The sequence below is a fragment of the Vulpes lagopus genome, chromosome X (assembly GCF_018345385.1).
Source record: "Vulpes lagopus strain Blue_001 chromosome X, ASM1834538v1, whole genome shotgun sequence".
NCBI classification, from domain to species: domain Eukaryota; kingdom Metazoa; phylum Chordata; class Mammalia; order Carnivora; family Canidae; genus Vulpes; species Vulpes lagopus.
The window spans coordinates 20,163,024-20,188,465 of record NC_054848.1 but is presented as its reverse complement, the minus strand read 5'-3'; the positions used below and the strand labels follow the sequence as shown (position 1 = coordinate 20,188,465).

At 43.0% G+C, this 25,442-nt stretch overlaps 1 protein-coding gene across 5 annotated transcripts in view; it reads left to right on the top strand.

The window, feature by feature from the left end:
• The window catches only part of PCYT1B (phosphate cytidylyltransferase 1B, choline), a 130,179-nt gene that overhangs the window by 33,340 nt on the left and 71,397 nt on the right, over positions 1 to 25,442 (top strand). For 3 of the 5 annotated variants that reach the window (XM_041742272.1, XM_041742268.1, XM_041742267.1), the window contains exon 2: positions 21,273 to 21,372. In XM_041742272.1, coding sequence (XP_041598206.1) covers positions 21,273 to 21,372 — 100 coding nt within the window. Of the gene's footprint in view, positions 1 to 20,590; positions 20,799 to 21,272; positions 21,373 to 25,442 lie in introns of those variants that run through there. The other 2 variants (XM_041742269.1, XM_041742271.1) reach the window with 2 other exon arrangements.

Sequence of the window (25,442 nt, the reverse complement as noted above, 5' to 3'; positions counted from 1 at the left end):
CTTCCATTTAAGTTTGCTCCTTCACCATCCCTCCAGCCCCCCATTTGCCTCATGCTAAAGTCCTTATGGAAGAAATAAATCTAAGTTGGTAAAAAGATGGGTAGGTTCTTAGTTTCACTTTGGTGTTTGAGCATAAAGAAATGAGAAGGCTGTGTGTGTGTCTTCATTCAGGCAGTGAGGAGGATTTAAAGCATTCAGTGATGCCAGGCTTTAGAAGGTACCTGAGAGAAAACTCGATCCCCTCTCAATAGGATCCAGATAGCCAGCTTGTTAGCAACTTGCATGTACAGCAATGCATCAGGTGTTGTGGGAAGGAATAAAAGAAGAAATCTATAGCCCTGCCCATGAATATCATTCCCATTTAACAGAAGATAGTAGTTTGTTATGTTGGACGCATACCAGGATGCTGAAATCCCTGGGAAGAGAGGTGAGTTTTTTTGTAAGTTTGACTTCAATTTTAATATGTTGGACGTAACACAGCTTTTAAGCTATATTTTATCCATTAAGCAGAAGTACTTCCCAGGAGAGAAAATTCCCTTAACCTGACCCCCAAGTTGAGACAAGTCCCTGCATTTAAAGAAAAAATGTAACTTGCTAATCCAAAAACATTTTTGGGACATGGAAAGGTTCAGTCTACATGGAAAGGGTCAGTCTACTTTACTGTGTGGGCTTAAGCCAAATCACTTCTCCTCTATGGACCTCAGTTCTTTGGCCAAAACGTTTTATTTTATTTTATTTTATTTTATTTATTTTTAAAAGATTTTATTTATTTATGAGAAACACAGAGAGAGGCAGAAACATAGGCAGAGGGAGAAGAAGCAGGTTCCATGCAAGGAGCCCAATGTGGGACTTGATCCTGGGACTGTAGGATCACGCTCTGGGCCAAAGGCAGAAGCTCAACCACTGAGCCACTCAGGTATCCCCTGGCTAAGACATTTTAAAGGGGAGGGGATCTTAAGTTCCCATGGTTAAGTGGCACACTGCAGCCTCTAGATCAGTGCTGTCAGTAGAAATACATTATAACTTAAAATTTTCTAGTGGCCACGGTTTAAAAAGTTTAAAAAGATGGAATTAATTTTAATGGTATATTTTGTTTAGCCTGATATAACCAAAATATTATCATTTCAACATTAATCAATATCAAAGTAATGAATGAGGTGTTTTATATTCTTTTCTTTATACTGTCTGAAATCAGGTATGTATGTTGTACTCGCAACACATCTAAATTTAGACTAGCCAGTTTTAAGTGCTCAGTAGCCATAGGTGGCTTTAGAAGGAGCTCAGATACCTGTACAGACCTGTGGAGGATGAGCTCTGAGAAGCCAGAGCTTCTCAGATAAATACATTTTGTGTTGCCCAACAGACACATAGACATGTACACGCTTATATTTATTCATAGCAAAGAAACCACTTTATATTTTGCACTCTTAATATTTTCTTTTGCCCTCTTGTGTTTTGGTTAGGAGGCTAACCAAAGGAGGCTAATGAGAATGATCAAGTTTGAAGTTATGGATGGCAGTGGAGAAGGAGAGAACAGAATGCCCATGGGAGGCACTACGGAGGTCAACACCCTAGGGTTTGATAATGAATCTGAGGGTTGGCCAGTATCAAGGAAGACTCCGTTTTCTGGCTCCCTCAAGAGGGGTGCCATCACTGAGGTGTGATGGTACCAAGGGAGAGTAGTTTGTTGAGAGTTCTGTTGGGGATGCCACGGAGACTTCTATTTGGAGGCGTCTAGTCAATGTTTGGTTTTGGAACTCAGGAGAGAGTTCTGAGCTGGAGCTGGAGATCTGGGAGAGGTCAGCATGGAGGGGATGGTAGTGAAATTAAATTAGTGAAATTGAGTCATACATTTTCTGGACTAAGAAAATGGTAATGGAAATGGTTAGCTAGCAAGAGTGCTTTAGGATAATCCTACTACAGGGTAATTCTAGAAGATAACTGACCCTGAGCCATACTATCAGGTTCTTAGAAGGGGCAAAAATAGAAGAGCTGTAATTAAAGTTATTAGAAGGCTCCTTATATCTGCCTGTCTCTTTGTGAAATCTGGCTAAATTAATCTCCTTTATCCCAGAATCTTTCCAGAATGGAACCCTGGCGAACACCATATAAAGAGCCAGTAAGAAAAAAAAAAAAGAGCCAATAGAGGAAGGATCATGAAAAGAAGATGGAGAGGCATTTGTCTAATATCTGGGAGATAAGAGGGCCAACAGCAGGATAAGCTCTGTGGTAGGGATGTCCAATAGAACCACATGTAGCAGAGAGATTAAATGAGATAATGAGGAAAAGTCTCCTTTGGATTGAGAAAGAAGAGATCAGTGATGATGTTTCGGTGATGTGATGGGAGCAGAGGCAGATAGCAAGGAATCAAGGAGGCTTTAGAAGGTGGGGGAGTAGAAGCTTGCCTGAGGGGGTAAACAGAATGTGTAGGATCCAAAGGATAAATCGGGATTTAGGGTTGAGAGAGGTTAGCTTTTCTCTCTTCTTTTTTTCCTTCCATGTAGACTTCTTTGCTTCCATTCTTCCTTCCATCCACTCAATGTGCCAAGGCTTTTGGTTGGCTCATTCTTGTAAGATGGTAGTAACTGACACTTAAATATAAATGGCAGAGAGCCAGAGGGAGAAAGTGAAAGTGATAGGGGGAAAATGAGGACGGGAATGAGTGTTGGGCTAGAGACGTTGGGTTCCAGTGAACAAGTGGAAGAATTGGCTTCAGGTAAGAAAATTGACACTTGTTTCACTGTGGTGATGAGGAAGCTGGCAAGGATGTTTTGGATAAGACATTTTAAAGGCGAGGGTATTGAATGTTGAAAGCCTCTCTTATCTGATAGCTTCGCTTCCCTCTGTGAAGGTAGAGGTGAAATTAGTGGCTAGGTTCTTGGCAGGTGCAGAAGTATAATTTGGGGATAGCCTGAGAAGTTGGGTCCAACCCCGGGGTTTTCCTCTCCAGCGGCCTCCAGGCTAGGGGTAGGGGTGGGGCTGGGGAAGCGTGGGAAGGCTGAAGGGTTCCTGATGAGATGTGGTTCTGGTAAGAGGGAATGGATCTGTTCCCTTAGGGCTTCTGGGGCTCCACACCAACCCCCAAGATCAGGGAAGATCTAGATTGGGGGTCTGGGCGGGGGGAACTGGGCTGGCCCACAGAGGGGCTGGGGCCAGGCCTCGTGCTCACTGGAGCCCACAGTCTCATTCCGACTTGAGTTTTGCCATTTAATTACTCTGTGGGCTTAAGTCAATCCCTTCTCTCTGGACCTCGATTCTGACCCCCACGGTGGGCTGGATAGAGGATCTTTTGCAGCTCCAAGCTGGTGATTCTAGCTCCCCTAGCCATGGGACATGCTCCACCCTGGTGTGTTCTATTTGATCTCATGCTGCTGTCACAAACCAGGGCTACCCCACTTCTCCCCTCCTTTGGGTTTTATCCATTTGCGATAAAAACAGGCTGAATGATCTTATGGCCAGACACATTGGCTAAATCCGAATAACATATGTTTGTAAAATAGTCTGAAACTTTACATTAGGTTGTACAAACCTGTTGTCTTCCACTTTATGCTTCTTCAGAAGAGTTGAAGTTGTTCTGAATCCTGCTGAGCATTCTAGTCATTGTCCAAAGAAACCTAGGTTGAATCTCTCTCTCTCTCTCTCTCTCTCTCTTTTTTTTTTTTTTGGTTGAATCTCTTCTTAATGCCAGTAATAACCTCCTGATTTATTTCATAATACTGAAGTTTGAAATACTGGGTTTTCTTTGAGGCACAACAGTATGGCATTGAGCTCTAGGGGCCTTCTCTAGCTGATGCTACTAGCCACTTTTAACGCTTTGGTTTAAAGTCCAACAGTGGGTCTGGCTATAGGCTTGAAACTCTTGAGTCTTTCACTCCTGCCCACACAAAGCGTCTTGGTGCCCCTTGGTGAAAAAAAATGTAGAAAAAGATTTATTCCATCACTGGGGGTGGGAAGAAAAGGAGAAAGCAAGGAAGGTAGGAACAAACCAACTCATTGCAAGCTAGGACTATTTTCTTCCAATAATCTCCCAGGTAACAGCCTCTACCTTGCTAGGATCTGATTACCCGTTGCTGGCCTCAGACCATAGCATTATTGTTTTAACATTCTTACCTTCCTCTTTATCCCAGCATGAGACAGGTTGTATGGGAGGCTGGGGAAGCTAACCCTGCTTGGGGATAAAGAGACAGTTGAATGCTCAACAATCCTGAAGGCACACTTGAAAACACAGGGATTAGAAACTAAACCCACAAGCCCTGTTAGTGTACGCCTGTGTCATAACGTGCAGGGCCACACAGGGCTGGCCCATTGAGCTGGATTCATTTTCATATCCTCTCTTCCCTCTCGCCCGAGTCTTTGACTTGATGTTTTTGTTTTCCACTTAGTAATTCATGCACGTTGAACCTGACATCAGTGTAAAAGGATGCCAATGGCTGTTTAAACTGGCATTTAGGAAGAATAACAACAGTAATAATGGGTTAATAGAAGTGTCGTGAATGATGTTGAAAGCCTGTCCCTGGTACATGCATCTGTGCTTCATCTCTAGTGTGCCTGATATTGACCAGAGACACAGCCACATGATACCAAATTCCATCATACCTCACATTGTTTTGTTAAAAGGGAATTCTTCTATACTGGGCTTAAGACTAGGGATCCCACTAATTATCCTCTGTGGGCAAATGGGGGAAGAGTGCACACTGTGTTAGGCACTGGTGCTGGTGCCTCCTATGTGTTACCTCCTCTAACCAGGCTGCAGACCTGTGAAATAAGAATTACTATTCCCTGTATTATAGATAAGGAAAACAAGAATTAAGTAATTCCCCAAAGATCAAGTACTAACTGGTAAAGCTGGGATTTTTTTTAAAGATTTTATTTATTTATTCATGAGAGACATGGAGCTAGAGAGGCAGAGACATAGGCAGAGGGAGAAGTAGGGTCCTCGAGGGGAGCCCGATGCAGAACTTGATCCCTAGACCAAGATCACACCCTGAGCTGAAGGCCAGGCGCTCAACATCTGAGCCACCCAGGCATCCCAAAGCTGGGATTTAAAATGAGTTGGGTCTGACTTCTAAAGCCCCCTATTTCCACTATGCCCAGTTGCCCAACATCAGCGAGTGGATAATCACCTGCTCATGCTTTCAGGGGAGTTGGAAGCAAGGTGTTTTTGTGTGCACTTTGAGAAATGCTGTATTTAGCTCTCCCATGTCACATTGTCTGCCTTTGGGACCAGGAATGGAAACAATTTCGATGTCTAGGCTCTTGTTAGTAAATTTAGAAATTCAAAGTAAATATTTTTGACCTGGCAAGTCTTCTCTTATGAGATTCGTACGTACGTATGGCTACAAAGGATGAGTATTAGGATGGTCTTAGCAGCATTATTCATAATAACTCCAACTGGAAGCTACCCAAATCCCCAGCAGAAGTAGAATGGATAAATTGCTGTATGTTCACACAATGAAGTGCTACACAGCAATGAGAAAGAAGCATCTACAATCACCTGCAAAAATATGAGTAAATCTCACAAACATAATATTGAATGAGAGAAGTCAGACACAAAAGAATATACACTACATGATTCTATTTCTATTAAATATTTTAAAAAATAGGCACACCAATCTGAGTTTAGAAGTCAGGATAGCAGAAGGAGCACAGGATGGATGCTGGCAGTGGTTGGTTACTGGATCTGGGTGCTGCATATGTTCATTTTGTGAAAGTTCAGAGTTAATACCCTTAGGATATGTTCACGTTTCTGTATGTGCATTGTTCTTTAATACAAAGTTGAAAGATGTTCTGACCTCAGTAATGGAGAGAGGGTAACACTCTACAACAGATTGCCCATTCCCAAACAATTCCTGTGACCTCACAGATTATGTTCTAAGGAATGGTATCAATTCCTTTTTTCTTTAAGATTTTATTTACTTATTAATGAGAGACCGAGAGAGAGAAAGAGGCAGAGACACAGGCAGAGGGAGAAGCAGGCTCCATGCAGGGAGCCCGATGTGGGACTCGATCCCGGGATTCCAGGATTCACACCCCGAGCTGAAGGCAGACGCTTTAACCGCTGAGCCACCCAAGCGTCCCGGAATGGTATCCATTCCTACCTCAAATTACAGCTCTTGGCCCTTAACAGAGCTTCACTGTGCTCGAGGGGTCAGCACCCAGCCCCAAAGAGAGCATAGGTAAAGCCCTTGAACTTCTAGGATAGGTCTAACCCTAATCAGGTTATTTGTGAATTAAAAGCCATGATGCCCAATCTGTATGTGTTTTATAACAATGACCAGGCCTCACAGCACATTTCCAGACTCAGAAGGAAGTGGATGGAACTGGTTAGCTAGCAGGAGTATCTCCAGATAATGCTGCTATAGGGCAGATTCTAGTAAATGACTGACTCTGAACCATCCTATGAGGGTTTTTTTTTTTTTTAAGGGAAGAGAAACTAGGAGAGCTGTAATTAAAGCTAAAGGAATCCTCCCTGTATCTGCCACATCTGTAAGAGATCTGGCCAAATGAATCTACATTACCCCATAGTCTTCCAGGATAGAATCCTAAGAAACAAAATTTAGAGATCCAATAGAGAAAGGGTATTGAAAAGAAGACAGATCTAGCCCGGGTGGCTCAGCGGTTTAGCGCTGCCTGCATCCCGGGGTGTGATCCTGGAGACCTGGGATCGAGTCCCGCGTCAGGCTCCCTGCGTGGAGCCTGCTTCTCCCTCTGCCTGTGTCTCTGCCTCTCTCTCTCTCTCTCTCTGTGTGTGTGTCTCTCATGAATAAATAAATAAAATCTTTAAAAAAAAAAGCGGTATTTCTCAAATTGGTGGGAGTCTGGGGTCTCACAGCAATGCAGCTGCTTCATTGGTAGTTAAATTTACCCTTTTTTCTGAAAAATACTGTTTTTATTAAAGAAGTCATCCACTTTGCACAATCAATTTTCTTTGGAATATCTTCCTTTGGAAAACATTCTTTGGAACATCCTTCCTTTAGTGGCTCAGGGGAAAAAAGGGGTTTTATTATTGAAATAGAATCTAGCAAATACCTCAGGCTGCAACATGTTAGAAATATCTGTACTTCCATCCAACTGTATGGCAAACCTCCCACACTGCATAATTTGTTCTAATGCTTGTTTCTCCCAGTCTGCAGCAATGTTTTCTGTATGTCTTCTAAATAGATTTGACTGACAAAGGAATGCATTTTAGTTTGACATCACTTTTTTTCCCTTCATACTAGAGCAGCCAGTTTTACTGTGGCATGAAAAGCATCTGTTTCTGCGGTGGTATGAGACTTTTGGTTTTTCTTTATTGAATTATGGAAATTTGAAAAAGGCTTTTCACATTTGTCATCGCGTGCCATGGTGTTTTGCAAAGGACTGGACTGAGTATCACATCTTGAAACATTGCTGAAAAAAATCATAGAGGTTGGTCTTCATGTTCTGGATGCTTTGCTTTTCAGTATGATTGGTAACTACTGCAGCTCCATATGATCATTACCTGAAATCTCAAGGTAAAATAGACACTCCAGGTGAAATTTAATGCTAATGGTAGCAGATATTTGAAATAGCCCTCTTTGTGTTAATTGTCTACTCAGCTGTCTTCCTGTGGATCTGACTGGATCTTCATTGTTGACACCTGGTGATGTGGCTGATGGACGACTTCTGCGAGGAGTAGAAGGGTCAGCTCTGCCACATTCTTGTCATTTGCCTGCGCTTATATGATTTCTACTTTCGTATTTCATTGTGGGAAATGCTTTAAGCCGCTTGATCTTATGAGCACGGGTTTAGTTAAAACTGTGTAATAGAATCAGTAATGCTTCTTGTTTTTTAACCTGAAAAATAAATCTAAGCACAAGTGTTGCTCTGTAATGGACTGTCTTGCCCATCCCACATTAGGAACCCCTGGTCTCGATATTCTAGATCTTGCCCTTGGATCCAGCAGTGAGGGAGAGGACATATTCAGACTGCATGTTTGGCCTCTTATAGACATGCTCTTTTAAGCTGCTTTTTGGTTCTGAAGCTCTGCCTTGCATGGAGGGTGCTGCAGAGACAAACATAAGAAACAGGTGGTCTTGGGGATCCCTGGGTGGCTCAATGGTTTGGCACCTGCCTTTGGCCCAGGGTATGATCCTGGAGACCCGGGATCGAGTCCCACATCGGGCTCCCTGCGTGGAGCCTGCTTCTCCCTGTGCCTGTGTCTCTGCCTCTCTCTCTGTCTCTCATGAATAAATAAATAAAATCTTAAAAAAAAAAAACAGGTGGTCTTGGGGCACCTGGGTGGCTCAGTCAGTTAAGCGTCTGCCTTTGGCTCAGATCATGATCCCAGGGTCCTGGGAGCAAGCCTCTGCATTGGGCTTCCTGCACAGTGAGGAACCTGCTTCTCCCTCTTCTCCCCCATTTTTTGTGTTTTCTTTTTCTCTCTCTCAAATCTTAAAAAAAAAAAAAAAGGTTTGTGTTTATGAAGGCATTGTTGTTGAGTATGTTGGTTCCAACACAGGGCATAACTCAGCATGCCTCTTATGGCAGCACCACTGGAGGAATTTCTATAAAATTCGGCATCGGGAAATGCTGTGCTTCCCTTCAGTAGCTATTTTGTTTTTCACTTACAGACAATATTAACTTTGTCTTTCTCCTTGCTTGGACTGCTGAGAGCTTAAAGTCATTTTTGTGACCCGCCCAAAGTGTAGAGAATCAGGATAGGTATTTGTGCATGCTTACTTTGCTTCTGACCTTTGTTGAAACCCATATTTCCTCCCTCAGTCCAGATCTTGCAACTATTAAATTTTCAAAGTTTATTATTTTTTGAAGTCACCTCAAGTCCTTTGGGGAAGGAGATGGGATATGAATAAGATAGAAGCTTGTTACTGATGTTCAGTATAAACTCTTTAAGCTCAGTGGCCAAAGAAAAATTTATTTAGGGTATGGAATTTTTAAATCTCTAGGTTAAAAATGATTACTTTCTATTGCCAGTAGCATTTATGCATTTCATGAATCTAAGGTTCCATTCATTAGGAATCCCATTGCAGAGATGTTACAATGTCAGGAAATTGCCGATACTGATTTTAAGACATCTCTTGTAAGACCCCTTCCTAATCTTGGAGATGTTAAAATATGGGGGGAAACATACATTCTAGAATAAGTATTATTAGAATAGTTTTATTTAGTACAGTTTTATTTAGTTTAGAATAGTATTATTTACAGTACATTTCAGAAGGTGGCACATGGGTGTGAGGGGGTTATTGCTTATGGGTGATCACTGCTTTAAGGAAGCCAGTATCCCTAGGGCGTAATAAAATTTCTGATCTCTGGTCACTGGAAGGGCAGTAATCACTAGCCTGGCCTCAATGGAGGTGTTCACATATTGGTTTAAAAGTGGGCTGCTTATGAGGGAACTCTAGATATAGTTGGAAAATGTATATTTTTCAAAATATTTAAGACAATCTTTAAAACTGTGCTATACTTTTGCTTTTAACTAATTTCAAAATATTTATTTTCAACAATAGAAAAATGAATCAGGGACAGATTATTCTCAGAAGAAAATACAAATGGCTAATAAACATTTGAAAAATGTTCAATCTTTTTTGTAATCAAAATAATGCAAATTGAAACAGCGTGATGCCATTTTTGGTCTATAAAATTGGCAAAGATAATACTCAGAGCCAGTGAGATGGCAGCAAGCTAGGTGCTTTCATACATTGTAATATGAGTATAAATGAGACAGCTTTTGTAGAAGCTAATTTACCAATACATGTTAAAATGTTCTACAAATGTTTATCTTTAAAATGTTCATACCCCTGGTCTAAGTAATTCAGCTCCTAGGCATCTATCCTAAGGAAATAATCAGAGGTTCAGAACTATGTTTAGAATGTTATTTATATTAGTAAAATATAAACAGCTTAATATTCAACAACAGAGATATTTAAATAAATTATGGTTTTTCTATTCAGTAGAATGCCTTATAGCTATCAAAATTAGTGAGAGTTAAATGGGAAATAATTTGTACCTTCTGCTCATTTTCCTGTGTATCTAAAACTTCTTTAAAAAATAGTCTATTGAAAATAACAGTGAGGTGGATTTAGAGAAGTCTGGACTCCTGAGAGGGTGGGGCATATCATAAAGTGGCCACGCTGGTGCAGTTGAGCAGCTTGAGTCTCATCATACACCCTACTGGAGCCTGATATCATTAGTGTTGGGTGGACCAAGCCTGGGGGAGGCTGCTCAGCATAGTGGCCAACCAGTTACCCAGAACCTTTGGAAAAAGAAATGACTTTATCGAAAGGGCTATTCTTCAAATTTATCTTACCACTCAATTTAACTATGGCCTATTCTGTCTCATTTGGAGGTACCTACCAATCTCTCCTCTCAGGACCTGCACCAACCAGTGCTTGCCTCCAGGCCAACTAGAGTGTCTACCTTTATGACTCACCTTCTTTCACCTACATCATAGTTCGTGGTGCCCCTTTCTTTCAAAATAGAAAAATGAACAGATAAATTAGGTGTTCCTGTTTCTCTTCTGTCTTTTTAATTTTAACATCCTATCTCTGGGATATGATGCCCCTGCTTTTCATTATCTTGCCTAAAAGAATCATGCTTGAATAGTTGAGTCTCTGGGCTTGAGAAAAAGCGGGTATGGAACCACCTGATAACACCCTTGAAAATAGTGAGGTTGAAGACTAGATGATATAATAACCCGGCCATACTGAGAAAACACTGTCCATGTAGTTAAGATCCTGAAGTTGTTAATATGTATGCATAACATATCAGAAAGCCCTAAAAGAAATACAGAAAATGTTAACAATGGTTATATTTGGGAAGTAGACTTATTGGTGAATTTTGCTTCCCTTGATTTTTCCCAAGTTTTCCGTAGTATATATCATGATGATAAGAAAAAGGTAGGAAACACTGGTAATTATATTTTGTGTGCAGCTTAATCTTTATCAATAATTGTTATCCATAATTCCCTTGCCAGTTCTTTATCAGCAATTTTTCTCTCTTCAGTGACTCTAAATTCCTCCATTCAACAAATGTTTATCCAGAACTTTGTCAGGTACTGCCCTAGGAACTAGGGATAGAGCAATGCATAGGACAGACCAAGTCCCCGTTTTCTTAGAGCTGCCAGTAGTCAGAGGAGATTGGCCATAAATATACAATGTCTCCCCATTAGACAACCAGAACCTTGCCTCAGCCTACACTCATGCCCCGAGCTCAATGAATGGATGCAGTCTAGTGGCTTTGAATATCATTTATATTCCTAGGGTTTTTTTTTTTTTAACCTGTTATGCTATAGTTCTCTGTCCCCAACTCCAGACTTGTAAATCCAACCACCTACCTGATAGCTCCACTGGGAGATCTACTAGGTATGTCAAACCAAATGTGTGAGAATGGAATTCTCAATTTCCCTGTCCTGTCCCTCCCACCCTCAAACCTACTCTGCCAGTGTCTTCCCCATGTTAGAGAATGGCAGCGCCATCTTTATAGTTCTTCAGGCCAGTAACTTTGGAGTTACTTTGCTTCCTCTAATTCTCTTATGCTCTACATTCAATCCATTTCAAATTTTATTTATTCAAAATCTATCCAGAATCCGACTACTTCTCACCACCTCCCCTGCTATCACCCTGGTCCCAGCCACCATCTACCTACTCTTGACTGATGATTATACCAGTTATCTTAGTGGTTTTCTTGGTTCTGCCTTTGACCTTTGAGAGTTGAGCCTTAACATAGCAGCCAGGTGGTCCTGTTCAGACTCAGATTATATTCCTTCTTGTTCAGAACAGCATGCTAAAAACCCCATACCATTGGATGTCTCTGATCTCCTTTGTACCTCACCTCTCTGGCTGTATCTCTTACTACTTTTTGTTCACTTCGTCCAGGCACATCACCCTTCTTGTTATTCCTGGAAGAAGCTGGGCATGCTAGTACCTCAGGGCCTTTGCACTTGATTTTTCTTCTGCTTGGAGTGTTCTTTCTCTGCATGGCTCAATTGGTCCTTTATATCTGACACATATATCAACTCCTTTGGCTGGCCTATTTATCGATAAACCCCTGGCGGTTTAGCCCTGCCTTCAGCCCAGGGTGTGATCCCAAAGACCCAGGATCGAGTCCGAGGTCCGGTTCCCTGCATGGAGCCTACTTCTCCCTCTGTGTCTCTGCCTCTCTGTGTCTCTGATGAATGAATGAATGAATGAATGAATAAAATAATTTTTTAAAGATTTTGATCCCAGGATTATGCCCTGAGCCAAAGGCAGATGCTCAACCACTGAGTCACCCAGGTGTTCCAAACCCCCTACATTCTTTATCCCCCTTCCTTGCTTTATTTTTTTTCTAAGCATTATCACCTTTTAACATATTAGGCATTTCACGTTCTTTTTTGTTGTTTATTATCTTTAAGGATCACAAAGGCAGGGTTCTTCAGGTCTTTTTTTTGGTTCCCTGGTGTATCCTCAGAACCTAAAACTAGTGCCTGGCATACAGCAAGCCCTCAAGTAGTGTTTGTTGGATGTTGGAAGCATGAATAGAGGGTAGACAATTTAAATTGTTTTTAAAAGCTCAGATGAGTTTTAAATGTTCCATATACCTGAGAATAATATCATTTAACAGTTAGTTTATAAATAATAGTTGTTGTTTTTTTTTTAAAGTACTCCTGTTTTTCTGTTAGACACCTTTCCCTGACATTTGGAACACTTGATCCTGGATTAAATTTCCTGCATCTCTGAATTCCCAAGATAGGAAATATTTCTTTAAATCTATTTTAAAATTAGATAAATTATATGAATGTGTTCTCATGTAAAAATAAAACAAAATAACAGACATAAATGGAGTAAATGATGAAAACATCTTTTTCATCTCTTCTCCCAATGTGATCTTTTTCCCCAGGGGTAACCCCAGTTAATTTGTTGTATCTCCTTCTAGGCCAGTGCCATCCAATAGAACTTTCTGTGATGATAGGAGTATTTTATATCTGTGCTAATATAGTAGCAGCCGCTAGCTACATTTGATTATTGAGCACTTAAAATGTGGCTAGAATGACTGAGAAATGGAGTTTGTAATTATATTTCATTAATTTCATGAAATAAAATTTGAATTTAAAGAGGCACATGTAGCTAATGGCTATCCTACTAGGCAGCACAGTTCTAAACTATTTCTACAGTTACCTATTTCTCTCTCTCTCTTTAATCATACATGATATCCTACTATATAACCTGTATACATATTATACATCGTGCTTTGTCACTAGCAAAATTGTTCTAAAAATTGTTCCTCATCTGTGTGTATGTATCTTACTGTTTTTAATGGTGCCTATTACTTCATAATCTGTGCCTACCATACTTAGCTAGATGAAAAATAGATATTTCTTGGTGCTGAGCCATGTGCTAGGCATCCTTTTTCTCCACTCCACTGGCATCTGTCAAGGCTTTGCAGCAGCTGCCTAATCTGAGATTCCGCATAATCACTGACACAGTCCAAGAATCTAGTGATTTACATATGTTAGGCCCTATGGTCAAGTATAAAATCTACTCTTTCTTCCCTGTCTTCAGAAGATGAACATATTCTAATCTCAAATAAAATCCTGCCTTAAAAACTATGTTCAGCAGCTGGTAAATACAAAACTAACAGAATGAGACTGAGGGCTGCGATTTTGTGATGTCTTTTTCTAATTCTGATTTTGCAGTTCTGAAGCTGGTGATTCCTGAGGCAAAAGGCCTAAATGGGAGAAATAGATTCTTTCTGAAGTCCTGTCTCTGTCTCTTTTGCAAATTCTGATAGAAATACCATAATGTTGCCATAAAATTCCTTCCTACTGGAGGACATTCTTGAGATGGTTATGACTTTATTAACTATGGGTAATTCATTTTTCAATTGATCTCTGTGCTTCTAACATGCCTCATCAACATTTGCTAGTTAACGTTTATTGAGCCTGGCAGCCATACTATTATATATACTCTATCATTCAAGGCCCTGTAGAGAGACAGACAGCTCACTCTTAATGGGAGATATGAAAAAGCGTTTAATGAAAGGGACTATTTACAAGAGTGTGGGCAGAGCTTCAGGAAACCTCAAGGGATAGTATGCACCCTAGGCCTGGGTATGTTAGGGGTTGTCACTCCTAGGCTTGAAGGGGTAAGGGGAGACCGTGATTACCAGAACTTTGCAGAGTGCTCTATAAAGAGGGGACTCTCAACAAAAGCTGTGGATTTTGGTAAGAGGACAGAAAAAACATACTGCTTCCTAGCGGGAAGGAAGCCATGGGGAAAGGTATCCTGAGCTCCCTCTTGTTCTGCCCTCCAGTGTTTTTGCATACTTCTCATTGACCCCACCCAATATGAAGCAGAAAGGCCCTGGAGCCCATTGGTGGTGCAGCGCATACAGGAAGCCGTACAGAGAAGAGTAGAGAAGGGTAGGAAGAAAGTAGATTCTGGAGAAGTAGAAGGAAAATACTACTCATACATCATTTCATTTAGTCCTTACATCAGCTTCAAGAGGTAGATCATTTTATTAAGTCCCTTTTATAGGTGAGGATGCTGAAGGTTAGAGAGGTTAAGGACAAGCAATTTCTTTTTAAAGATTTATTTATTTATTTGACAGAATAGGAGTGCATGAGCGGGGGTCGGGGGGGCAGAGGGAGAGGGAGAAGGAGAGGAGCAGACTCCCTGCTGAGGGCAGAGCCCAGGATGGGGGCTCAATCCCACTATCTTGAGATCATGACATGAGCTTGAAATCAAGAGTCTGCCACTTCACCCATTGAGCCACCCAGTTGCCCCAGGACCAGCAGTTTTCAAAAAATCAAATGGATATTAAATAATGGAGCTAAGATTTGAACTCAGGCCTATCTGGGTGGATTGTCCTATTGCAGGTAAGAAGAGCTTAGCATAAACAAGCAATTCTGCAGTTGGCTGTCACCATCAGCAGTACTATGCTACATTCTGATTGGTTGATTAGTTTGCTGTCTGATTGGTGCAGTTGTACAATTGACGCACATTATGTAAGTACAGGTTCTATTGAGGATTTTTTCACTCAACTGATGTTTGTGTATTTTATGTAATGTCTAATAATAGCTTTTTAAAAAATATTTATTTATTTTAAGCAATCTCTACACCCATTATGGGGCATGAACTCATGACCCTGAGATCAAGAGTTGCTTGCTCTTCCAACTGAGCCACCCAAGCACCCCATGTAATGTCTAATAGCTTTTAAGTAAATATTTGACAGTGTCTAATTGAACACATTCTGCAAATGAAATGCCCAATATCTAAAGTCTTTCCCTGTAAAAAGCATGATGGGAGGGGCACCTGGGTGGCTCAGTGGGTTAAGCAGTGGACTCTTGATTTCAGCTCAGGTCATGATCTGGGGTCCTGAGATTGCACCCTGTGTCAGGCTCCACGCTCACTGGGGAGCCTGCTTGAGATTCTCTCCTATGCCCCCACTCACCCTCACACACTTGCTTTCAAATAAATAAATCTTTTTTAAAAAAAGCATGGTGAGAATGTGGCTTTGGTATGATACAATATAGTTTACATTACCAGAACCTATATGATGAATAGGCAACATAATCACATGCAATGACTAGGTGTTCTGAAATCCTAAATCAGGTAGAAAGAAGTTTAATTGCAGTCTAGCTCTAAGTCTGTGGTCTGGCAAGGTCCTTGCACATATGAGGTTCAGGGCACAGGGCCAGGGCTTCTTAACCCTTTAAAATCCTGTCTTTTCTGCTAAACATAAAAATTTCATGTGACTCCCCAGCCCTGAATTTAGAATATGGCTACGTAGGGGGCATAGTCTATCCTCTTACAATGTCTACCAGTTCAGAAGCTTAATTTCTATGTATGTTAAAAAAAGGTAGGGCTTTTTTTTTTCTGGATATGAAATTCCTGAAAATTGAATATGCCTTTTCAAACTAATACCTCCTATTCTAAAAGGGCCACCCTTCACCTTTGAGGATTTCTGCCCCAGAACAAGTTCTGTTCCTTTCCTTATTTCTCTTCTACTTATGTACCCTCCAAACATCTAGCATCATATGAAATACATAGCAGATGTTCGTAAACATTTAACAATGTGACCCGGCTGGTGTGGGATCTAAGCTGTGGCTTGCCAGTAACTAACTATATGTCACTCATCTGACCTACTACACCAAATCTGGGTGAAAAATATGGTCACATCCTTTGGTTTTCTTTTCTTTTTAAAATATTTTATTTATTCATGAGAGACACAGAAAGAGAGGCAGAGACGTAGGCAGAGGGAGAAGCAGGCTCCATGTGAGGATCTTGATGCAGGACTCGATCCTAGGACCCTGGGATCATGCTCTGAGCCAAAGGCAGATGCTTTGAGCCACCCAGGCATCCCTCTTTTTTCTTAAAAAAATTTTTTTATTTGACAGAGAAGGAGAGAGAGAGAGAGAGAGCGTGAGTGCGCAAGCCCAGGGATCACGAGAGGGAGAAACAGGTTCCCCACAGAGCAGGGAGCTCAATGCAGGGCTCAATCCCAGGACCCCAGGATCATGACCTGAGCCAAAGGCAGACACTTAACCTACTGAGCCACCCAGGTGCCCCTCCTTCTCTAATTACCAGGAAGTCCATGTCTCCTTTTCAAGGCCCCTCTATCCTAATTGTCTAAGAATACTTTGAGTTTCCTCAGTTCAAAGGGAACCAGAAAGGTAACTGAGTCTGAGGGATGTAACGCTGCTGTTACTTCCTGCTGCCATTTGGTGTCTCTGTTGAAGATAGATTCTGTATAGTTCATTGGAGATAGATCTCAGAGCTGTAAAAATAAATGAGCTAATAAAGTGCTTAGGGTGTAGATGGCTATATGGTACTGCATAGGCCCTCAAAGATTTAATTATGTTACATTATTGAGCATCAGTTTTATGTGTTATTTAGGGCCTAGACCCAGAGGATCCCTGGAACCATCCCAGGTCTGGCAAATGGTAAGGAAGAGATGGGGGTGTGGGGCCTCTACAAGCTGATATGTATATATATATCTATAGACCTATATTTATATGTATAGATATACATAGATAGCTAGGTAGAGATACCTAGAGATATATCTTTCTATGTATCTCTGTGTGTTTTTTTAAGATTTTATTTATTTATTCATGAGAGACAGAGAGAGAGAGAGAGAGAGAGAGAGAGAGAGAGGCAGAGACACAGGCAGAGGGAGAAGCAGGCTTCATGCAGGGAGCCTGACACGGGACTCGATCCCAGGTCTCCAGGATAACGCCCTGGGCTGAAGGCAGATGCTAAACCGCTGAGCCACCCAGGTGTCCCTGTGTATATGTTTCTATAGATCTATCTCTATATCTATAGCTCAGAGTCCAGGTTGGACCAGCCCCCTGCCTCTCTCTGGAGCTTCTGGTTATCTTACTCCCATTTTCCTGCAGTTGGTTTGCCCCTTGTAGGTGGCGGGGACAGAACCTGAGTAGCTTAAGATTTCGTGTAAATCAAATGATTTGTTCTGGTTCAGAGAAGGAATTCTGGGGTGTTTGAGAAAATATTGGTTGAAGCCACAGGGCTGGTTGTTGGTAGTGGGCCTTAACCAAGGTCTTCCTGAATATAGAGCTTGCCTCTAAACTGAGGGGGTAATCTGCCTCATTTTGGAAGGCAATGTTTTGGCAATGTTCAAGGCTGTGGCTCATTAATATCTGGATTCTCCTCATTCCAAGCATAGTGCCTTGTACATACCGAGGAATACCCCTTCTTCGTGTCAACTGCTGTTAAATATGATCACATGTTCCCAAGCACACATGTATACATGTGTGCACATATGCACATGCAAGCTCATTTATGAACTCTGTTTGCCTTCCTTCTCTTTGCTTCTTTCTTTTTCCTACTTCTAGGCTACGATAATTCAGAAAAATATACAGAGTGCATATAAACCTTTTTCTTTACTTTTGAGTAACTATCATTGTTTTACAACTTTTTCTGTCTCTGCTTTAATTACCAGGCTTCACACTCTCTAGAACACACCTTTCTTGGAAAATGACAACACCTTATTTTTTTAATAAACTTTGCAACTGGCACATAAAAGGTCTGTCAAAAAAAAAAAAAGATTCACTGTCCGTGTATATTAAAGGTTAATGAATCATAAAATCTAACCCCATTTGCCAATCCATTTACCTATTTAGGTTGTATCCTAAAAGTTCATTCACAAGTCAATTTGCTTTGTTTTTAGGGGGAACTACATTGTCTATTATATAGTATTATATATAATAATACATACTAATAGTAATAATGGCCACAATTGATTGAGTACCAGGTACTTTACATACAGTATTTTGTTGTTTCACAGCAACCCTGCATGATAGGTACCCATTTTACAGATGAAACTGAACTTCATCTAAGGAACATCCATCCATCCACCTATCTATTTATTTAGATTTATTTATTTTGGGGGGAGGGAGGAGGCGGCAGGGAAAGAGTGAGAGAATCTTAAGCAGACTCCCCTCTGAGTGGGGAGCCCAATGTAGGGTTCAATCTCACTACGCTGAGAACATGACCTGAGCTGAAATTAAGAGTCAGAAGCTCAACAGATTAAGCTACCCAAATGTCCCTTATTTTTAAAAAAGATCTATTTATTTTAGAGCATGTGCCCTTGGGCCCCCATGAGTGTGAGTTGGGGGAGGTGCAAAGGGAGAGAATCTTCAAGCAGACTCCCCACTGAGCAGGGAACCTGGCATGGGGCTCGATCCCATGAACCATGATGATGAGATCATGACCTGAGCTGAAATCAAGAGCTAGGCACCCCATGGAATGTCCTTTTAAAATTAGACAAAGTCAAATACATTTCTTGTCCTGCAGATAGCACCTGCTAAAGGGGCATAGACAGGCCACCCGTGGCCTCCCTCTCCATTCCTTGTCCTTTTACCAGCCACAGCCTGTGGGCCCCAAGTGGGTGTCTGATTCAATGGCAGCCCATTCTGGTTGTGGCCTGCTTTGAGAAGATGAGCTCAATCAGTCTGATTCTCCCTTAGGAATTTGAATGGGGAAACATGGAGAGAAGTAGTAAGTTGGTTGGAGCTGGGGCTGAAAGACTCAATCAGAAGTTGATGAGTATTGAGTGTTGGGAAGGGAAGCCAATTGTCATAGGTGAGCTGCTGGTTACAGGGGAGTAGAGGTAAGCAGAGACTTTACTGTAGTGGACAGATATAGGGTAAAGGGGAGTGGGACAGGAAGCATCAGGTGCAGAGAGCAAACAGGTGGGTGCAGAGCAGTCTGGAGCCAAGTGCTGTACCTTTTCTATCTCCCCCACCCCCACACACGATTTCTATGATTGTTGAACTATAAATTAATCCTTTACCTCTTGAGCTGTTTTGAATGAGTCTTGGTTCTTTTCAGTCAAAAGAGCCAAATTAGAATACACAGCCTGTAAGTACTGGCAAAGGGATGTGAGCTGCAGTTTGTGACTACCGAGCCTCACTGTTACTGTCACTGCATCCCTTTGCTACATTACAGATGCTGCTCTGGCCCACGATGGCCCACGAGGTCACCTTACTGGACTGAAAAAGAACCAACAATGGACCCAAGTGTCCTGAACCCGCATCCCCAGTCTTGGTTTACTTTCAGAGCCCTGAACGGGAAGGTGGGGGTTAAGAACGTCTCAGGCAACTGGAAGGTCTCCAAACAAGCCTGGGGCAGGACTCCAGCTTCCAGGGCGGAAGGTGCTACAATGGGGAGAGGGGTGGGGGCAGGGCAAGGACTGCTGCTTGGCAGTGCAGAGGAGAACCAGGCTCTTCCAGGACTGGAACTGGTCTTCCCCCTACTTCAACCTCCGGGTCTCACTCAGATCGTGCCTGACGTACATTTGAATGAGTGAATGAGTAACTGATGCCCGAGCGAGTGAATAAACGAGTGGCAGAAGTGGGTCACAGCCCCTGTTCAAACGTGTGGATCATTCTTCAGTCGTCTTCTTAAGCTAAGGAACTTTGTGTCTGTCTCTGAGAAACAACCCATGCACCAGTATGAGTACCGCGGACGGTTGACTGGTCGCCTTCAGCTTTAAAAATAGCCAAGACCAGGGGATCCCTGGGTGGCTCAGCGGTTTGGCGCCTGCCTTTGGCCCAGGGTGTGATCCTGGAGTCCAGGGATTGAGTCCTGCGTTGGGCTCCCTGCGTGGGGCCTGCTTCTCCCTCTGCCTGGGTCTCTGCCTCTCTCTCTCTCTATCATAAATAAATAAATCTTTAACAAAAAAAATAGCCAAGACAAGGGGATCCCTGGGTGGCTCAGCGGTCTTGTGTCTGCCTTCGGCCCAGGGCCTGATCTTGGAGTCCTGGGATCGAGTCCCGTGTCAGGCTCCCTGCATGGGGCCTGTTTCTGCCTCTCTTTCTCTCTCTCTGTCTCTCATGAATAAATAAATTAAAAAAAAATAGCCAAGACGATAGAGCGCCGACCAGGATAACACCAGAGCCCAGAGACGGCACACGGATGACCCCGGATTGCATTGGCCCTGTTTACAAAAACACGGCTCCCTTTGTCTTCCTCTGGAGAGAGTGAGGTTTTCATTTTAAGAGGCTGACTTAAAGATGCGGAGCCACTTCCCGGGCAGGCTTCCAAGTGACTACATCCCTCTCCCGGCTGCCTGGGGCGGGGCCTCCAGCCGTCGGTGGCTCGGAGCTACCGCAGGAGCAGTTGGCTGCAGCCCGCCAGAGCCAGAACTGCCGTGTGCTTGGCCTTCCCAGGGGCACGGAGGACGGCTTCGGCCTTGCACTGAAGTGACGTCAGAGTTTGCGATTGGCCAGGCCGGGGTGTGTGTGTGAAATACAGGCGATGTCTGCCACACTTCTGAGTATGGCATTTCTTCCGGCCGAGTACCCCGGGCTGTGGGTAAGTGTAAATCTTTGCAGTCGGCCCTGGGTGGTTGTGAAACGTTCAAAGCCGAGCACTGGGACTCTCCAAGGGCATGACTTGGCATATTTTGTCATCCTGCTGGGCCTCAGTTGCCTTTTCTGTGAAATAGGGAGGGTGTCCTCCTGTGTTACGGGAGGATAGAAGAATTTAAGCCATCAGAGGCTGTGGTGGGGCCGAGAAGAGCTAACCTGTCCAGAGTACCTCCTCTGGTACCTGGCATATAGGAGACAGTGAGGCACTCTCATCGTTTCTGAGCATCAGTCAAAAAAAAAAAAATGTTTCGGTAACCATGTCCCTGTTTTTATTTCTAACAGCATAATATTTCTCTGGAAGATGCAGTGGATATATTCTGCTTCTTGATCGTACCTGTGTGGCCATAGAAATAAGGCTTCAGGGGAAGTTAGTGCCAAAGGAAAGTTTGTCAGACTATATTCCCTTTCTCTTTTTCCCTTCTAGACCCTGACTGCACCTGCCCCATTTGCAGATGAAACCAGCTGCCAGTGCCAAGCACCCCACGAGAAACTGACCATTGCTCAGGCCCGCTTAGGAACACCAGGTGAGGCTGTACTTCTTGTTCCCCGAATGGGCTCTGTCCTGACATTTAAAATAGCAGAGAGGCCCATCATTACTTCAGCGGGCCTTGCTTTTGATCGGAGAGTTGAATTGAGAGATTTATAGCACAGTGCAAGAGGGATAAACCCCTGCCCTGATAAGCTCGACCAACCAAACTAAGCAAGTGAAAGAACAGGGATCGGAGCCGCAGCTCTGCCATCATTCTGCAGCTTTGTGCAAGTCATGAGAACGATCTCAATCTGTTTCCTCTTGAGCAAGCAGGGACACTGACACCTGCCTGCTTCACAAGGTTTTGGGGGTGACAAGATTTGGTTAAAAACACCAGAGCCCTGTTTAAACTGTGAAGGCTTATCCAAACCTAAGCTATTACAGTTATTGCCATTTTTAAAAGACTGTTTTTATGCTGTTTCTCCCGGTGTGCCTTAAAGAGCCTGGGCTCTGCGCTGGGAGTGTGTTGATTCATTAACTCCTTTATACCAGAGACGGATATGGAAGAGATTGAGAAACCATCCGGAGAGTTCAGGCATACCTCGTTTCATTGCGCTTCGCTTGAGTGTGCTTTGCAGATGCTGCATTTTTTACAAATTGAAGGTTTGTGGTAACTCTGTGTTGGACAAGTAAATGGGCACTATTTTCCCAACAGTATTTGCTTATTTTGCTTCTCTGTCACATTCTGGTCATTCTTGCAATAGTTCAAACTTTTTCATTGTTCTCTTTGTTATGGTGACCTGTGATCAGTGATTATGATTCACTGGAAGGTCAGATGACAGCCTTTTTTACTATAAAGTGTTATTTTAAGGCAAATACATTGCTTTTTTTCAAGATATGCCATTGCATGCTTAATAGACTACAGTATAGTGTAAACATAACTTTTTAAAAGAAGTAATCTCTACCTCCAACCTGGGGCTTGAACTTTAAACCCCTGAGATCAAGAGTTGAGTGCTCTACTAATTGAGCCAGTCATGTGCCCCTAAACATAAGTTTTATATGCCCTGGGAGACCAAAAAATTTACTTGACTCGCTTTATTGTGGTATTTGCTCATTCGTAGTGGTCTAGAACTGAGCCTGCAATGTCTCCAAGGTAACACCTATAATTAAAGAGACAACTTGGTGTGAAATAAAACCCCCAAATAATATGCATGTGTGTGCTTAAGGGTTCAACCTTGCCACACAGATAAGTGAAAGTTTGAAGGAGGGCAGATTCACTTGTCCTGGAACAGTCAGGCAAGACTATGTAGCTGACCTGAATTGGTGGTCTGGGGAGAAGTAAGATTTGGACAAGGTGGGCAGCAAACAGGGGGGTATTCCAGGCTAGTGGGACAGAAGTGAAGGCACAGAGCTAGCCACGTGGGAGTGCATGAGTGGCACTCCTGGTGTTTCGGCTGGAGTGCAAACTAAGATTAGTTGAGCAGCTCAGCTTTGAGACATTGAAGACATTGAAGATAGCTCGGTTTCCACTCACCATGGCAAAAAGCAAACGTCCCAGGCCTAAGAGAATCTGTGGGACAAAGGACAGTTTGCTTAGTAATAATGGGTATTAAGTGCCTACAATTGCTAAGTTATTTATTTTTTTTAAAGATTTTATTTATTTATTTGAAAGACAGAGAGGGAGAGCCCAGAAGGAAAAGCAGACTCCTCACTGAGCAGGGAGCCCAATGCGGGGCTCCATCCTAGGATCCTGAGTCACGACCTGAGCCAAAGGCAGATGCTTAGCCGACTGAGCCACCCAGGCATCCCTACTAAGTTCTTTAGATGGATCCTGTTACTTCACTCTACAACTGTCTGTGGTTAGTACTTAAGAGTATTTCCCAGATGAGAGAATGAAGGCTTTAGAGAAGCCACAAATCTCCCAAGGTTATTGAGTGAGCAGCTGCCAGTGATCCTCACGCTGGAGGTTATCAGAATCACTTGGAGGGCTCATTAAACTAGATGGTTGGGCCTCACCCTTGAGTTTTTGGTTCAGTCCACATGGGGTGGGGCCTAGTCATCTGCCTCTCTAGATGAGTTCCCAGGTGCTGCTGCTACAAGGGGATCCACTTGAGGCCACTGGTGGGTGGTCAAGCTGGGATTTGACATCAAACCTGTTTGTGTTCAAGCTTGATCCTTCAACCATGACACTCTGCTTCCTTTTGAAGCCTTTTTTACTATATACGCTTCAAGAGAATAAGGTGAGGAGGGGAGAGCAGGCAAAGGCAAGAAGAGGCTTGGGGAGGCAGCTCTGAGCAGCTAAACCAGTTGTTCCTAGACTTAAGTGTGCAACGAATCACCTGGTAAGCTTATTAAAGAAGCAGGTTTCCTGAGGCACCCGGGTGGCTCAGTCAGTTTAGCATCTGCCTTCAGCTCAGGTTGTGGACTCAGGGTGCTGGGATCGAGCCCCACATTGGGCTCTCTGCTCAGGAGGGAGCCTCCTTCTCCCTCTTTCCTTTACCCCCCTGCTTGTGCTCTCTCTCTCTCAAATAAATAATAATCTTTTAAAGAAGCAACAGATTTCCTGCTCTCTCCTACCCCTGAATCTGAGATGGGGCCCAGACATTTGTATTTTATAACTAATAGCCAGTTGATTGTGAACTTGGTGGTCTATAGACCATACACTGTTCTCTACTGACCCAAGCAATAAATCCAAAAGCTGCAATGGAAGTCCAGGTAGTTATGAAAGAACTAATTTAAAGTTAAAGATTGAGCTTCAGGCCACCAAAGAAGATGACCCTACCTTTCTAGGGAAATGGAAGTAGAACGTACTCTGCATCTGCTAGGTGCTGCATGCTGTACTCCATCTCATTTGGTCTTTGCATTTGACAGTAAAAGCTGTCAGATGGGTAATACTGTGTCCTTCCTTGAGGACTTGGAGAACGGAAAAGTAGTTTGTCAGATGTCCTAGCTGACTGGGTAGAGCTAGGATTCGCCAAGCCCTTTTTACCTCAAATCTCTGCTATGTTCACCCATACAAAAGGCTGCCCTGTGCAGCCCAGGCCACAGCTGACCATGGAGCTCAGTGAAAACAGGCTTTGAACTGGAGGGTGGAAGGGGTATGAACAAGACACACACAGTGGCTGTGACCTTCTATAGCAATAGGGTGGTCCGTCTTGCTCACTGTGGTTTCACCAGCACCTAGCAGCATTCTGGTCAAATACTGTGTGCTCAGTAAATATTTTGTGATTGACTGAGAGAATGACTGAGTGAATGAATGGAAGTTTGGGACAAGAGGAGGAGCTTGCCCTCTGGAAATAAAATCGGAGGGTTGGGTGTGATGCTCTGAGCTAGCATCAAGCTGATTGGGTGAGATTGGGCACCTGTACATTGTCTAACCACCAAGCGGTTTAAACCCTGAGAACCAAATTAGAATGAGATGGTGGTGCATTTTGAAATAGCTATGTCGTGGGCTCTGTGGAACATGGGTCACCACAGGAGGAGTGCGATGGAACAAAGGTGAGCTTTTCATACTAGAAGAGAAAGTCTCCTGTTATCTCATGTGATGACCCTGGGAAATTATGCAAGAGAATTTGTGATGTTGAGGGACACCTGGCTGGCAGAGGCAGGAGGGACACATTTTTGTTAGAAATTCCTTTATTGGGGTGCCCGGGTGGCTCAGTTGGTTAAGCGTCTGCCTTCAGCTCATGTCATGATCTTGGGGTCCTAAGATTGAGCCTTGCGTTGGGCTCCCTGCTCAGCGAGGAGTCTGCCTCTCTCTCTACTTCCACTTCCCCTGGCTTGTGCTCTCTCTCTCGAATAAATGAATAAAATCTTTAAAAAATTAAAAAAAAAGAAATTCCTTCATTTAGAATGTCTAGCATCCATATTAAAATATGGCAAGATGTTCTTTGATTACCTAGAAGGCACATGATAGTTTCATTTAAAAATTTTATTTATTTGTTATTTGAGAGAGAGAGAGAGCGCGCATGAGCAGGGGGGAGGGGCAGAGGAAGAGGGAGATGCAGACTCTCTCTGAACAGGGAGCCTGATGTGGGACTCCATCCCAGGACCCCGAGATCATGACCGGAGCCGATGGCAGATGCTTAACTGACCAAGCCACCCAGGCACCCGGCACATGATAGT